At 40.5% G+C, this 17,223-nt stretch overlaps 1 protein-coding gene across 1 annotated transcript in view; it reads left to right on the forward strand.

Moving 5' to 3' along the window:
* trim44 (tripartite motif containing 44) overlaps positions 1 to 17,223 on the forward strand; it is a 59,717-nt gene that overhangs the window by 11,373 nt on the left and 31,121 nt on the right. Inside the window, exons 4-5 of the mRNA XM_017700082.2 lie at positions 4,714 to 5,025; positions 12,028 to 12,050. Of these exons, the coding sequence (XP_017555571.1) occupies positions 4,714 to 5,025; positions 12,028 to 12,050 (335 nt within the window). The remainder of the gene's footprint in view (positions 1 to 4,713; positions 5,026 to 12,027; positions 12,051 to 17,223) is intronic.

Consider the following 17,223-nt stretch of genomic DNA (forward strand, 5'->3'; position numbering starts at 1 on the left):
GCAGTTGCAAGTTTTTCCTTCCAGCCAAGCAGTTGGTCCCAGGCTTTAAACTGTTGATTATGTTAGATCCTTTGATGGGATAAGACCTGCAGCCATGCCAGCCATAGCCACAAACCCAAATGCTCAAAAATACCAAATTGCCAGAAGTTCTGCTTTTACAGAGGTTGTCAACTTTCTGGATGTTGAACCAATCTTGTGCATTTCTATAGGAACACCTGGCTGCTAATTACTCACTTACCATTATCAAAAACACACTCTCCATTAATCTGAAGAACCATTTCACCATGCAAAGAATGTTCATGGATCTATATAGAAATATTATATTTACTGAAGAACCCTTGGAGAATCATCTGTTTTATGTGTGCAGTTTGGCTAATCAAATTAAATTAAGTGTGCAGGTATCTGAGTCCATGCAATAAGCTAAGAAGTCACTTGTGTTCTTCTAACTATAAACAAAACATAATAACTATTAAAAAAAATAAACATCTTATGTTTGCTGCATATATGTTCATATGTCTTTATTTAAATTGTACATGGTGATTTTACGGGCAGAAAAAAAAGTACTGTCCAGATAAACTGTTTTCAACCGTAAACACACTGTGATTGGCTGTCCAGGCACTATTTTTTAATCTGAAGGGCAACAAACTTTTGTTTATCAAGTGAAAAAAAAATTACTCATTTTTTGGTAGCAAATCATGTTGTCAGTTAAATTTCCTTGACCTTTCTGTGACCCCCACCAACCAAAGTTTTATTACAGCCTTTTATAGAAGGCTCTCTTAGTTTGCGTTAAAGTCCATGTAGTTAATGAATAATAAGCCTGTAATATGTAATGAGCCTGGAATGTTAGGGAGTTAAAGTAGGTTGTTCTTGTTAAGTGACAAAACCCACCAGACTCTCTTATGAAGTCTGGCTTGTGAGATTAGTGTCCTTTAAATGTCCTCAGTGCTGCTAATGCTGTTCATTAGGGCTGGTCATGGACGGGCACTGATGAAACAAAGACATTTTTCCTTCCATCTCATTATTTAATGGCACTATGCTCAGGTGCTGCGAGAATCATTCTACTATTCATGAAGACTGCAAAAAGGATGAGGTGTGTGTGTGTTGGAGTGAATGATGTCATCAGTCCTGGGGCAAAGAAAAGCTTCTGGTGGGGAGAGTGGTGCTCTGGGAGTTAGCCTGACCTGCATGGAGCTGTCCATGGCCAGTGGGCCTGTAATCGTTTCAGACTTGGGCCAACAGGGAGAGAGACTGCAAATGACAGCCTGCCCTCCAGCTGGCTCAAGGCTAGGCTCAAATAAATGACAGATGCAACAGACAGAGTGAGAGAGGGGAAGAGAGAACTAGAGGACAGAGAGAAATTCAGATCCAATTTGGCTTGGGAGTCAGTGTCATGGAGGAGTGTTCCAAAGTAAAAATCTTCTCTCTCACTTCTCTTTCTCTCCCTTTCTCTATCTGTCTTTCTTTCTCTTCCCATTTCTGTCTCTTATCTGTCTGTCTACATTGTATGTCCATGAGATGCAAACTTATGGGGTGTTAATAGTGGGTGTCTCCTCTTTGCTGTAGTAAGAACTTCTACTCCTTTATGAAGGATTTGCACTGATGTTGAAAATTACTGTGAGGATTTGAATGCATTTAGCTGCAACAGCATTAGTGAGTTCAGATACTCATGTGAAAAGATTACAAGTGGACCATAAATGTCACTCTAGTGCATCCCAGAAGTATTGGATGGAGCTCAATCAATCAAAAGAATGCAGTTCTACTGCTCCCCAGCCTAATGTTGGGGGGCTTTATACCCCTCCAGCTGACACTTGACACTGGGCATAGTGACCATAGGCTCATTTGCAGGAGCTTCAAAATGTCCCCTTCTGTTAGCAGTGCTTTTCTGTGGAGATTATACAAGCTGTGTGTATCATGAAAACATGTATCAGCAACGTGTGCACCTCAACGTAGCTAAATTCACTAATTAGAAGAGGTGTCTAGATACTTTTGGACATATAGAGTTGTCTGTCTACCTTTCTCATGCACTGTTTATATGTTTCTCTCTCTCTTTCCCTTTCTGTGTCTTTATTCTCTTTCTCTCTCCATCTTCCTCTTCTGTACCCTTGTTGTGAACCCATTTCAGCCTTCCTCCCTGGTCTACTCTGCTTTTCTCTACCCACCTCTCTCACTCTCAACATGCTCCTTATAAATCCTGTACCTGCTGTAGTGAATTAGGCTTACCCTGCATGAGTGCATCTACACTCTTCAGCACAGATACTCCTTATGTGCTAGTTGAAATAAACTCCCAATGCTGACCTGAAATCAGATTTTATGGTCTGTCTTGTAGGAGGTGAGGTGAATACTTGGGCAGGTGAAGCTGAGCTTGGATCAGGGGAAAAGGGTAGGCACTATTTTTCCAGCTCCAGAGCTGCCCTCTCTCTGGAATGAGGCCTCGGTGGAGGGATTGATTTGTGCCTGAAGCCTCCATCTGGTGCTGGAGTGATGGAGGGCCAATGCTGGAGGTCAGAAGCTGTCTCTGCTTCTGGCCAATTGTGATAGGGGGTCGTGCTGCAGCCTTGATTGCTGGGCTGCACTGGGAGTTGGCTTGACCTATGTGAAGCTAAGCAAGGCCAGTGGGCCAGCATTCGTTTCAGACTCAGGCCAACAGGGAGAGGGAAGTGCAAATGACAACCTGCTCTCCAGCTGGCTCAAGGCTAGACTCATACATGACAGATGAGAGAGAGAAAACTATGGCTAGAGATAAGTTATGAGGCAGTATGACTTCAGGAGAGTGTGGCATTTTGGAACTGTGGTTTTGAAGAAATAAGCAAACAAGTCATGAGACAGGGATAGGAAATGCATCTGAAGAACCAGACTCCTGTTTATTCACCATATACCCTAATATGCATTAGCAAAATCTTGGTCTTTGATTAGGCTATTCTGTTTGCATGTATGAATTGCACCTTCAATAGACATGGAATAAAAAGAGATGAACAGAACACAGAAGACATTATTTTGGAGAATTATATTTGAAGATTGACTTCATGGGGACCTCCTAACACATGCATAAGTGCTGAATAACATTTATCAAGTAGCACTTGAGTTATAATAGAATAGTATTCACAAGATGCTGTGAGTTGTTTCTTCTAAAATGTTTTGACTTGTTCTTCCTTTTCTTTATTTATTTTTCTGTTTTTATCCATTCAATTCCCTTTAGCATTGCCTTAGTTTCTCCAAACAACATGATCTGTGAGCACAGTTATAAATAATAAATTAGTTCTTAAGTTTTAGGGCATTAAAATTATTCATAGAACTTAAATGTATAGTTTTTTATCTTCATAGAATGTAAATGTATACTTTCTTCATCCTGTATAGTGTCTGATATGAAACTTTGAATGTCGTCTTGTGTATAATAACATAAGCTGTTTATAAATGTTCCAATATTGCTTTTAAGTATGTTGTCCCATGAAATCCTTATGTAGATATCTTCATGTAGATAAATCATGCATGTAGCTAAGGATAAGGAAAATATAGAAATTGTATAGCCGATAGATTTTGCAGTTATTGTCCAAAATAAGTATGATATATGGAACCATTTCAAAATGCAAGAACAGAAATGACAGTACATTCCAAAGAAATGCTGCTGGCAAGTTGACATTTATAGTTTGCCTGAAATCTGCCTAGCCAGTTTGATTAAAAGGGAGTTCTGTAAGCACTTCAGTTGCCCTGAAGCCTGAACAGATGGTGCTGGGTGGTAGCACTCTCAGCCAAGACCTCTATTCTCAGGCGGGCTGTGAGGAACCTCGCAATGTCTGTTAGAGAAAAAGACCAGTGGTCTTAGAGGAGTTTCAGAAGAAGGACAAGTTTGAGACCTCAGGCTCTTGGCCTAATCTCAGCCTTGCCTGCTGCAAGCTTTTCTCTCATATCCTCTGTCCTTTATTGCCTTCTTCTCTCATATTCTTGGCATACATTAATCTTCTCAGAGCTCTTCCACCTCTGCCTGCGCTTCACATTTCCATATTGCCATTTTAATACGAGGGCCAAAATTAGATCATCCTGCCTCATTGGGCATGTTTGTGTGTCTGAACTGTACCTTTTAATTTCACTGTAGTTTTTAGGTTAGTTTTTGTACTGTTTCAGACATTTTCTCCATTTTTTGTATGATGTTGTTATCATTTTATATTTCATTTTTGTTTTACTGCTCTTCTTGTTGAATGTTGACATCCACTGTAATTAATTGGCCCTAAATAGATGAATAGTTTGGTCAATTAAGGTTGTATGCTTGCAGTATATTTTAGGTCTAGCATACTTTCAGAAGTGCTTTAAGGTATGGTTAATTTTCGTATATATAGTTACTGCAAAGTTACTGTTTATTTGCTGATTTTATCATATTCGGTAAAAAAAAATAAAAGCATAAATGGAACATAAAAACATTATTCTCATATGGCACATTTAATATTTTATGTTTAGTTTTTTTCCAGTATCAGGAACTAGAAATTGAGCATCTAAATTTGCATATAATAAATTTGCAGTAATGTTCAAGTTTCCTTTTGTATAGAGGATGTGTTAACTTTGTAAAAAAATGTGAAAGTATTTGATAAAAAATATGATAATGATTATAAAAAATATTTTATACCTCAGTGTCCTTTTCACTGTTCCATTTTATTTGTCGCTGTTCCTTTTCTTTTTTCTGCCCCATGGTGTTGATGGGTTTACCCCTCTCTCCTGTTCCAGATGAGTCCAGAGGACCTCGAGCGCTATGTGAACCAGCAGTTTGACGAGCTGCATAGGCTTGTTCGGCTGGAGGAGTGGCGTGTGCTGCATCTGGTGGACCTGAAGGAAGCCTTCCTGACGGCACAGGCGGCTGAGAAGATCGCAGAGATCAGCGTCCACACCGAGCGTCTGCAGGAGGAGATGGACTCCATCACCCAGCAGCTGGGTGAGCTGGACCAGGCCGAGCGCAACGGGGTCGCCCCGGCCGCATTGGCTCCTCTGCTGGCAGCTCAACCCCAGCCACTGCGTGCACCCCCAGAGCCCAGACCACAGGTGAGCAGCAGTAGTTTTTCAAGCTCTGACAAGTGCATAAAATTGCTCTTGCTGTTTTAGCTGTCAGTGTACTCATGTCCAGTATTTATAAATGACAATATGTCATACAAAGTCTGAAACCAATCAGTGAGTCTATTTCGGATTATTTAACATTACTTAAGTCTATGGCTGAATTAACTGTACAGGCTGTATTGACTGCAGCCTAGGGCCACAAAATGTCTTAATTTTCCCGGGTAAGTCCATAATTTAATGCTGCTTCTCCAGCAACAAGGTCATTGCATTGATTGGTGAGATGCAAAGGTTTCTGGGAAATATTTTTGTTCTCTTGACTGTCTCTCACTGTTGAAAGAGAAACTAAATGGAATCTGTTTTGAGCCATTGGAAAATGTTTCCAGAATGTTTTCACTGAACTCAGCTAATGTTCAGAGCCAGCCCACCAAAGTGTGTGCTTTAAAAAGCCTGCTGGAGGGCTGGAGATGGTTTGAAGGTCTGTAGATGTATGAGGATATTAATAGCGATTACAGGTTGTGTTCAGAGAGAGAGAGAATGAGAGAGAGAGAGAGAAAAAAAGCAGGGTGGAGGAACATTTCAGCAAACCTAGGGAGGCTTATGAAGGGCACTGATGTAGGCATCTAGGACACACACACACGTACATGTGGATATGAAAGATGGTGCTAAAGGCAGGAGGATTCACCACACAAAAACACGTACAGTATATATGAAGGGCAGTGCTGCAGGCATGTTATTGGTCTCCTGGATATTTGCCAGTGCCTCCTCGCTCATAAACTTACAGCTGTAAATGCTGCCCATATTCAAGGTTATACACACAGTGCCCCCGCCTTCTCTCTCTCTCTCTCTCTCTCTCTCTCTCTCTCTCTCTCTCTCTCTCTCTCTCTCACTCTCTCGCTCACTCTCTCGCTCACTCTCTCGCTCACTCTCGCGCTCACTCTCATTCTCTCTCACACTCTCTGTTCTTTCTGTCTTTCTTTTCTTATGTCTCTCTCTCCTCTTTTCTGTTTCTCTTTTATCTCTCATTCTTTCTCTCTCCACTTATTCTTTCTTTTTTATTTATTTCTTACCTCCCCCTCTCTCTGTCATTATCTCCCCTTTACATAGATACTGTGTTATTCTCACTCATTTATGCACAGAGATACACTCCCTTAGAAAGCCTTTATTGCTTACAGAGCAGAATTAAAAGATCCCCTCTGCCCATTTGTCATGACACAGAGAAAGGAAATTTGCTGGGAGGTAGCAGTGAGAGCTGAAGTAAGGCTGTGTGTGTGTTGGTGCTTTTAGGTTCTGAAGAATGGCTCTCCATGAAGCTGGGTTAATTATGACTCTAATTGAAAGCTGATTGGTTCTCAATTTAGTCCCTGTGAGGAACACCCCTCATGACTTTTCAGCATTTCACACTGAGAGAGACATACTCACACACTCACTTACACATACACATGCATTCATGTCAGGGAATGTCTCAATGAATTTGAGCTCAGTGGTCAATTGTCGCCCCTTTTGAGATCAAAATTAAATGTGAAGCCATGCAAGTGTCCTCTCTTTAGAAGTTAGAAATGGCTCCAATCCAGTACCAGGTATCAGCAGAAAGCGCTGGATCCAATATTGGTGAGAAAAAAAAGAATGAAATTGATCAAATCCTGTAAAAAATCTATCCTGAAATAACAGTTGCATCATCTTAAGTGAAGTGCATGAATTACAAACAGCTCAAGTTTCAATAAAGCCTCAGGACTGAAAAAGCGGTGTCAGGCTATCTCTACTGAAAAGAAATTCTTACAGTGGAGTACAACTTTTGCCACCTAGAGATCAAGAAATTAATGACAACATGAGCCATCAGCACCTGCTGTATGAGCCATCAGTGATGAATGATGAAAATCTCACATAGCCCCTCCACCATTAAGCCTAATGTTTTTTCACTGTTTTAAAGTAATTCAGCATCAGTTCCAAATCTAATATGCTCTGAGGTATGGCAGAATTCCGGACACAAATAGAAAAAATGAAAAATGTAATACCGTAATGGGTTATTATGTTTTTAGCTTGACAAATGTAGGGAAAGGGCAGGATAATGGCAATGCTGCCGAGTCAGCCACACACACATGCCTTTAGTTTGCAGTCTAATCTGCACATCTGTCAGTAAATCAATAAAGCGGCGGTAGGGAAGCAGAGCTAGTGTCTACCGCTGTGTTTACTGTCAAATCAGGTACAGCAGTAACCTCCATGCCAAGATCCTTCCAAAAAAAATCTACCTTTTCTGAATAGAAATACACTCACAATTAGACCTGTAGATACACACACTGTGTGCATCGATGGATGTTCTCTATTAACTCATTCAGAGAGAGCAAACATTTGCAGCAGTAGACGCATTGGCACAATCCGAAATGTTTACCACTTAAGACATGTTTTGTGTTCAAAGTTTACCTAAGTTTATTTAGTGCTGGAGCTATTAGGCTATTAAAGCTAACAAGTTATAGAACTTATACCCTATGGGCATGCAAACTGCATGTCTGAAACATCAAACACTTGCTTCAAATCATCTTCAGGTTGTCAATTAATCTCAAATACCTACGTGGTTTTGGACAATGTATGATGTACTGTTGTTTACACAAATGGGAAAAAGTATTGCGCTGCTACAAACAGTCTGAAAGTGGCTGAATTCAGTGTCAGAAACCACATGAGTCAGTCTGTGTAAGATTACCTCATAACCCAAACAAAGCTGCATTTTCCTTGCCTGTTCACCAGAGGTGCAGCGATTAATTGAATTAGTTGACTAAAATCAAAGACCAAATAAGCTGGCAACTAATTTAATAATCACTCAGGAACTAGGAAGGTTTTGACGTTTCCGCTTACTGGACAGTTAACAAAAGTGTGTTGGCAGCCTCAAGAACAAAATCCTTAATGTTTGTTGGAGCATCTGAAGAGGAAACATGTCAGCTCACTGAATGAAGATGAGTCATTTCGATAAGATAGTTGTTCTAGCTAGTTTGCTAAAGTTAATGGTGAAATCATCCTGCTTCATGTTATGAGCTGAGCTGTAACCTTTTCCATTCTGAAATGCATGTTCTCTGGTATAGTTGATGGAGTTGGACCAGAGAAGCAAATAACTATTATTCAAAATGATCATGTTCACTTTCTAAATAACATTGAAAGTTTTAAAACACTGCATCGTTGTCTTAATGTCAAGGCCACCAAATTTGGCAAGTATAGGAGAACATTTGCAAACAGTTATAAACAGTGTTCTGTTTACCTGAAGTTCTCAGCTAACATTCACCACCACTCACAAATGGTTTCAGGAGGTTAGTTAGTTCTCTGGAAACATGCAGGAGCTAGCGAAGTGTTAACTGTGAAATGGAATGCTTACATGGAATCTTTCAAATTTAGGTCGGCCAACATCGCTGCTGTACTGCATTCAGATCCATTACAGAGTGGATGTTTAAGCAAGATTCTGTCCAAAATGATACTATTTAAAGAATATTGCACTTAGAAAGCTGAATATGATTATATAATGGTGGGATTGCATTGATCCACACACGTTTGTATGATTTTGTATTAGCAGGAAAGTTTTTAAACCAGGTATTCATCTTTATTTTCTTCATTGTGGGTTAGCAAATGCATAAATAACCTCAAGCTAAATTTAAAAGCTGATAGCCACATAAGAGTTATTTGGTAATTGAGCAATTCCTAATCCGAATAACTGATTTATTCATTTTAACAATCGATAGATAGATTGTTCAACTACCATCTGAGCAGTATTGTGAAATGTGAAATCTCTGCTGTTTTAACTTATTCCCTTTTACAGAAAGCATGTGACTCTATTAGGTTATGCTGCTTGTTGCTGTGTCATATTGAACATGCATCCCGGCTTACTCAAATAAACGCTGCTCGTCTAGCCTTCATACTTTTACCATCTCAGCTGCCATTTCACATACAGACGTCTCTCACAAGCAGGATAGTGTAAAACATATTGTGAACATTACATTTCTGTTTTAGTGACTGACTCAGCAAGCTCTGTTTATGTTAGGGGGCTCTCTGAGAGCTAATTGGACCATATTCAATCTTTACTAGCACAGTTTAGGTATAGCTAAGTTAACATAGTCCTTTAATACCCCGAACAGACTTTGGCTTTAAATATTTACTGAAGAAGCCAAGATCAAAACTGTACCATCCGAAGTATAGAACACACTATTTCACTGTCTGTGCCTTTCAAATATCTGTTTAAGCTAGAGAGCTGCCACAAAATGGGAATATGTGCCACATTAGATTGATGCTAATATAACATTGAAATTCTCGTTAGGATTTTAACAAATTAGCTTTTCTTTAGCAAAGGCAATCCCACAGCTTACATACTTACAAAGCAAATTGCAGGGTTGCTGCATTAAACATTGCTGTGTAATGGCGTGTTTGGCTGGCACATGCTGATAATTTATTGCCTGTATCTGACTCAAACAAGCTTAAAAGCACAGCAAACAGGCTTAAAAAATCAGACATGTAAAGTCTCTCTATACTGTGCTGCACCAGGGTTGGCAGTTCACACAGTGCATGACACTCATGATTTTGGGTCTTTTCTCAAGATCTCACGCTGTACAATGTAATCTCAAGCCAACCGTCCTACACACTCAGAAAAAACTTGCATTACAACTATTGTGTCGATTTTTATTGGCATCAGTAGTTCAATTTGTGTGTCTTTTTACCTTAAAGTCAAGTCAAAATTTTATTTATATAAATGTGTGTATAAAAACGTATAAATTGTGTGTGTGTATGTATATATATATATATATATATATATATATATATATATATATATATATATATATATATATATATATATATATATATATATATATATATATACACACACAATGTATATAGCACTTTTTACAACAGGTGTTGTCACAAGGCAGCTTTACAGAAAAAAATGGGTCCGAGCCCCCATGAGCAAGCCAATGGTGGCAGGGGCAAGGAAGAAACCTTGGGAGGAACCAAGACTCAAAAGGGGAATCCATCCTCCTCTGGTTGACACCAGATAGCAGACAACATTGGAATAAAATATTAAAATATACAAACGAGGAATAAATAGGTGAAGCAATGGTTATAGTTAAATAGTTTGAGTCTGTGCAGGTGCATTCAAGGTCTGTTTGAGATTACTTGACGGTTCAGTGAAATTTGAGGCTATGATTTAGACACACAGTTAGCGTAATGCTAATTGATGTACATCAGCCAGAACTGATTTTTTGCCTGTTTTCTCTTGCTGGGTTACCTCACCATTAATACAGCCATAAAGCGTCTGATCTGCACTGAGCTCTGGTCATTCATTGGCCAGTTGTTAGATGGCTGCTCTCCTCATGTTACAGTCAGTGGAGGTCAAAGGGCACAGGGGCTGGTGAGGGACGAGCTGAGAAATACAGGGCAGCAGATAATGAGATGCTCCATATTTCTCTCTCACTCAGCAAGCAGTGAAGTCCCTCGCGTCCGTCACAAAGCCTCTGTCACCTCACTCTGCCTTTCTCGCTCACCCTCTCTCCAATTATATTGCTGTTGTTTTTAGCCCAGAGTCCTCTGCTCTCCTCTGCTCTCCTCTGCTCTCCTCTGCTCTCCTCTGCTCTGCTCTCCTCTGCTCTCCTCTGCTCTGCCCTCCACTCCTCTGCCCTCCACTCCTCTGCCCTCCACTCCTCTGCTCTCCACTCCTCTGCTCTCCTCTCCTCGCCAGCTAAACGGAAGCACAAGCGCTGCTCCAGAGACAGACGCTTCACTCTTATCTACTGTTCATTACATTGCCCTCTCCTCTAATTAAAGCTGGAGAATTTTCTCTTTCACGCCATCTTTCTGCCTCTTTCTCTCTCTTCTGTCTCTCACTCTCCCCTGTTCTTTCGCTATCTTTCTGTTTTTCTTCTCTCTCTCTCTCTCTGTCTTATCTTAGTTGCCTATTCTGTCCATCTTTTTCTCTCATTTGAGTTTCAATTTACTTCTATTTACTATCTCCCTCTCTTTTCTCTCTCACCCCATTTCTTCTCTCTCCATCCACTTTCTCACTCTTTTTCTCTCCTGTCCCTCTCAGTATCTCCGTTCTTCATTTGTCTCTTCTATCCATATCTTCCACTTTTTCTCATGCTCAGTTAATTATTAATCTGTCTCTCTCTGTTTCTCCTTCCCTTCATCGTTTTTTTTCCCTCTCCATTGCTTCTTTCTCTGTTTTTTCCTTTTCTATCTCAATATCTATAATGTTCTTCTACTACAGTGGGGCAAAAAAGTATTTAGTCAGCCACTGATTGTGCAAGTTGTCCGGCTTAGACAGATGAGAGGTCTGTAATTTTCATCATAGGTACACTTCAACTATGAGAGACAAAATGAGAAAAAAAAATTCTGGACCTCTCTCATCTTTCTAAGTAGGAGAACCTGCACAATCAGTGGCTGACTAAATACTTTTTTGCCCCACTGTATCTCTTATATTCATTTCCTTCTATTTTTTTCATGTTTAGCTGAGTTTCGATCTGTCTCTGTATCTTTCTTTCTCTTTCTCTTACTCTAACCCCCCGTCACATATGTTTATAACAGACGTCAGATTACGTTTAGAGAAGTTTAGTTCTTCTAATGTTGATTGATCTCAGTGTGGTTAGTGGTGTTTGTGTCAGGCCACAGATGCAGCTCTAAGAGGGCCGTGTTTGAGTCCGAGTCAAAGCCCACAGGTCCAGCCTCTGGTGGTCAGACTAATGAGCCCAGACAAAAATAGGATCTCCATCCTAGGCCAGTCAGAAAGAACGGTGAGGCTGCTTATTGCGTTAGCCTGATTTTGCGCAGTGAGGGCGCAGGCACGTTTCATCTCTCTGTCTGTGATAATAGTGGGAGGTGATTTATAGGACTTTTTATGATGGAAACCGGTGCTGTGGATTGAATCTGAAAGCACCTTTTCATTTGGGCTCCCATTATCAGCTCCATCTCAGCTTTATTGGCTGTGTTGTATTCAATCTCGTCTCTCTGTGTTTCTCTGTTTTCCAGATGGACCCTGAGGCCAGGCCAAGGTAAGACAGCAAGAGTGATTCATCTTAGTCCTCTCTCTCTCTCACTCTCTCTTTCTCTCTCTCTCTCTGTCTCCTTTTCTTTCTTCTCTCTTTCTCTCCCGTCTCGCTGTCCCTCTTTCTTTCCCTCTTTCTATTTCTCTTTCTATTTCTCATTCATTTTGCTTCCTTCTCTTTTTTCTTTTACCTTTCTTTTACCTTTTTCTTTCTCTTTTCCTTCCTCTCTCTCCCTCTGTCTTTTTCTCTGTGTTGTCTTACTTGGTCTGGATCAGTCAGTATCCTCTGTTTGTCTGTAGTGAATAAATACATAGTCTTCACTTCGGTGGGCAAAAAGCATAGCCCCCCCGCCCCACCCCACCCCCCGCCCCACCCCACCCCCCGCCAAAATACATATACAGAGTCTCAAATAAACAGATACTCTAACATGCAAAACAGGAGTAAATCTAAAACTATAAATCTGTAACTTTCACACCACATTGTCCAGACACGTGACACATGTACACACACTGACACAGGGCATTCTGCCTTTTACCTTTGAACACAGACACACGACATACACACCTTCACTGCACCCTTTATGCTCATCACGTCCTCAGGCAGGACAAGCAATTAGCAGCTCTGCTGTCTGTGAGCAGTGGAGCTGTGTGTGTGAGAGAAGACCAGTTTTGTGTTTGGTTGTTTGTTTAATGTAATTCACACAGTTGTGTCCATCTCCTCCACAGGTAGATATAAGATCTATAGCAGTGCCAGTTTAGAATCCCTCTCACTGTTTGCCCTGCAAAGCGTTCTGTGTGTGAAATGATGCCATTACATGGACACAGGAAGAAAAAAAAACACTCTTTATCTCACTTTTCTTTCGTTTTCTGTATGTCTCTCTATAGCGTTCTCTCTCATTCCCTCAACATTTAAGGTCTGCTTTACCGACATGTTGTCGGAAGAAAACATTGTATGTCCAAAATGACAAAAATGGAGTTTTTTTTCCAACAGCATCAGCAAAATATATATATGTGTATATGTATATATGTTGTTTTTATGAACACAATCAAACCAAAGCGAACATGATCCACACGCAGATCAGCTGTGTGAGCAAGAGCCTAATTCTGTATCATTACATCACCTACTGTCCTTCTACAAGGTCACCTACATCCTCCCACAGAATCTCACACACACACACATATTGTTAATACAGATCTGTTTGGAGTGTAATGAGGTGAATCTGGCTCAGGCTGCCTGATAACTACCCACAGAGAGTTGAGATCATTTTGATTTTAATGAAATACCACAGTATATAACCTGAGGACAGTCATACCGTTTTGGTGTATGATTAGTGCTACAGCAGAGCACATGCCAGGACAGTACACTTTACACTGTTACAGTCTGAACAGTATAGTTGAATAATATTACAGTATTGGTGATAATTATTGGTATAATATGTCATTACTGGTATTTGGTACATAAAGCAATAAGAGAGGTTCAGTCTTTCAGTATAAGTTCCACATAATTCTATAATCGTACCACAATAATACCAAACACTGTGGTCAGCAGAATCATCACTGAATCTGAAATGGCTGTACTGAAGCAGATGTTAATGACATGTGTTCTCTACATCAAGACAGAGGGAAGAGAAAGAGACAGAAAGGAGGGAGAAGAGACAGGGAATGGAGGGATGAAAGAGGGAAGACAGAAATACAAAGAAGAGGAGGAAGAGAGAGAAAAGAGAAGAGAGGAAGGATAGTGAGGGGAAGAGAGAATGAAGGGGGAGATGGAAAGGTGGGAAGAGAGAGATAAAGGAGGGGAAGAGAGATAAAAGAAGGAAGAGAGATATAAAGTAGAGAGGAGAAAAGAGAAATAAAAAGGGGGAAATGAGAGGTAGAAATGAGCTAGAAGAGATGGAGGGGAAGAGAGTGATGCAAAGGAGGGATAAAGGAGGGAGGTGGGTAAGAGAGCAATACAAAGGAGGGATAAAAGAGGGAAGACAGATAGAAGAAAGGAGGGAGGAGGAGAAGAGCAATACAAAGGAGCGATGAAAGCAGGAAGACAGAAAGGCAGGAAGACAGATAGAAAGGAGGGAGGAAAGATAGAAAGGACGGAGGAGAAGAGAGAGTGATGAGAGATAGACCTTAGGGGGAATAGAGGTAGTAAGAACAGAGGGAGGAGAGAGAGATAGAAAGGAGGAAGGAGTGCGGAATAGAGACGAGAGACAAAAGAGAGGAGAGAGACAGAAAGGAGGGAGGGGAGAAAGGAGACAGGAGCAGTTGTAATGGTATCTATGCTGAAAGTGTTTAGAGTGCAGAATCTTTAATCCATTTGGTCTGAGCTGTGGAGAGACTCTGTAGCAGCACTGTGCACACACACACACACACACACACACACACACACACACACACACAGAAAGACACACACCTCGACATATGCAAATTTATCAACATGCACACAGAGCCAGTACACACCTGTGAACAGAGAAAGAGAGAGAAAGAGACTCTATCTCCTGGCTTATCATGTGGATCCAATCTTCTAATTACAGCTTCTCCGAGAAACTCAAGTCATGGGTTCATACGCGTGCGTGTGTGTGCGTGTGTGTGTGGATGCGTGGATATGTGTGTTTCTGTGAGGTAACGGTAAGAGAGCGGAAGTTACAGGAAGGAAAAGTGGGCTGTATTGCATGTGCATACCGATGAGCTCTCATCCACTCTTTCTCTCATTGATTAATTCCAGCTGATTCGACACACACACACACACACACACATACACACACACACACACACACACAAACATGCACTCCCTCCTGTCTGAGGACACACACACACACACATCCTTGAGAACGCACACACTTCGTGTGAGGCATTGATCTCATTGCAGCTTCTCATCACTCTGCTGCTCTCAAATGATCTGTTAGAGAGCATGACATGCTCTGTCCTCCCTCTAGTGGACAGGGGTTTAAAGGGGGTGTGTTGGGGGGCAGTATGTATTACAGATCAATATAGAAAGTCAGGACTGAATCAGACTTAGTGTACAACATCTCCACTCTGGGCAAAGCTCTTTTGGAGCTATTATGGTGCAGCTGGATAAGGTTTATGGAACGCTGACAAAAATCCCATTGAACCTAATGCATTTCTATAAAAATACCTAAATTACTCACACAGGAGTCACTACACAATACTTGACTTTCCAGTTTAAAAGTCCTACTCTACCGAGCTGCGCCATGTTGTTGCAACTAACTAAATTACAGTGTGAAACAGCAACAGCATATCGCTGTTGTTTTTGTTGATTTTCAGTCTTTGACATAATTTGAAAATGTATGTTGGCCTTTAAAATGTGTGTTTAAAAAGTCTGGTTCCATTGACTTACATTGAAAGTAATGTATATTTGTTTCTTCTCCTATAAAGTTACCAATTTGGAGATGCAAGGTTTTGTTCTGACATCAACGATATGCCATTATGTGTAAGTCTGACTTAAAAAAAAAAAAAATACAAATATGACAATATGTCCAATCTAAAACCCCAATTCCAATGAAGTTGGGACGTTGTGTAAAACATAAATAAAAACAGAATAAGATGATTTGCAAAACCTATATTCAATTGAATACACTACAAAGACAAGATATTTAATGTTCAAATGTATTTAATGATAAACTTTATTGTTTTTTGCAAATATTCACTCATTTTGAATTTGATGCCTGCAACACGTTCCAAAGAAGTTGGGACAGGGGCTTGTTTACCACTGTGTTACATCACCTTTCCTTTTAACAACACTCAATAAGCGTTTGGGAACTGAGGACACTAATTGTTGGAGCTTTGTAGGTGGAATTGTTTCCCATTCTTACTTGATGTATAAGTTCAGTTGCTCAACAGTCCGGCGTCTCCGTTGTTGTATTTTGTGCTTCATAATGCGCCACACATTTTCAATGGGAGACAGGTCTGGACTGCAGGCAGGCCAGTCTAGTACCCGCACTCCTTTACCACGAAGCCACGCTGTTGTAACACGTGTAGAATGTGGCTTGACATTGTGTTGCTGAAATAAGCAGGACGTCCCTGAAAAAGTTGCTCCAAAACCTGTATGTACCTTTCAGCATTAATGGTGCCTTCACAGATGTGCAACTTACCCATGCCATGGGCACTAACACACCCCCATACAATCAGACTTTCAAACATAGCCGTAGATGCAGGCATGCAGAGGTGTGGGGGAGAAGTGATATGGTCAGATGAGTCATCCTTCACCATATCCTCCACAAGTGTATGAGTGCATGCATAGTGTACACCCAGAGAATGGTACAGGCCTGGGGTTCAGTGACTGATACGTTATGGGGTATTTTTCTAGCATGCTTTTGGTGCACCTGAGGGGTCACTGCAAGTCAATATAAACTCATTGTGACTGATCTCCTTTATCTACTATACTGTGTGTACTGTGTGTGTATCAGCTACATTAGCCTCATAGCTCCATAGCAAAAGTTAAGGATCAAACTTGAGATACAAAAACATGTCTTGGCTGATGGACTATATTTAGGCTAAGGAGAAAAAACCTAAGAATATTTCTTTCTTTTTGGAACCTGCAGTGTTCTCTATGGCTCATGAAAACAAGGCAGAGCCTTCGGTTCACCTTTCATATGTAGGCAGCAATACATGAAGGCAGAGCAGTGAATTACAAATGATGACATCCAGTGGTGATACTGTTGTGCCTTATGTAACCTTATAGCCTTTTGAAAGGAGTCACATGTACATACTTTAAAACTCAAGGAATTCTCTTGTCAAATCAGAGCTGTCTTCAGCTCCTGACACTTGCATTGTTGCCTTGTGCACTCCATCGCATAATGGTCTGACATACATGATCAAGTGCTAGTGGTGCATCAGGCACAAGTGAACGAGCTGAATTTATCCAAAATACATTTCCAAATTATTAGCAGTTTGTCAATGACTATTAATTCAGTATCTGTCCAGTATCTGTTACACATGTCATATTTTTGCCATGTTTTTGTCATATCTTGGCATCAAAACAATAAATAAAATCATTGGAGTTGCAGGCTGGAAACCCCCAACACAGAAAGTGCAATGAATGTAAACGTAATTCATTTATCTCATTATGTAATTATGTAATTACAAATCACTGTAATGTGAACTGAATGTGCCCCTTCTAAGGTCATCTTTACCTTTCCACTGTGTCCATATCAGCATGAATGAAA

This window comes from Pygocentrus nattereri, chromosome 11 (assembly GCF_015220715.1).
Source record: "Pygocentrus nattereri isolate fPygNat1 chromosome 11, fPygNat1.pri, whole genome shotgun sequence".
Taxonomy (NCBI): domain Eukaryota; kingdom Metazoa; phylum Chordata; class Actinopteri; order Characiformes; family Serrasalmidae; genus Pygocentrus; species Pygocentrus nattereri.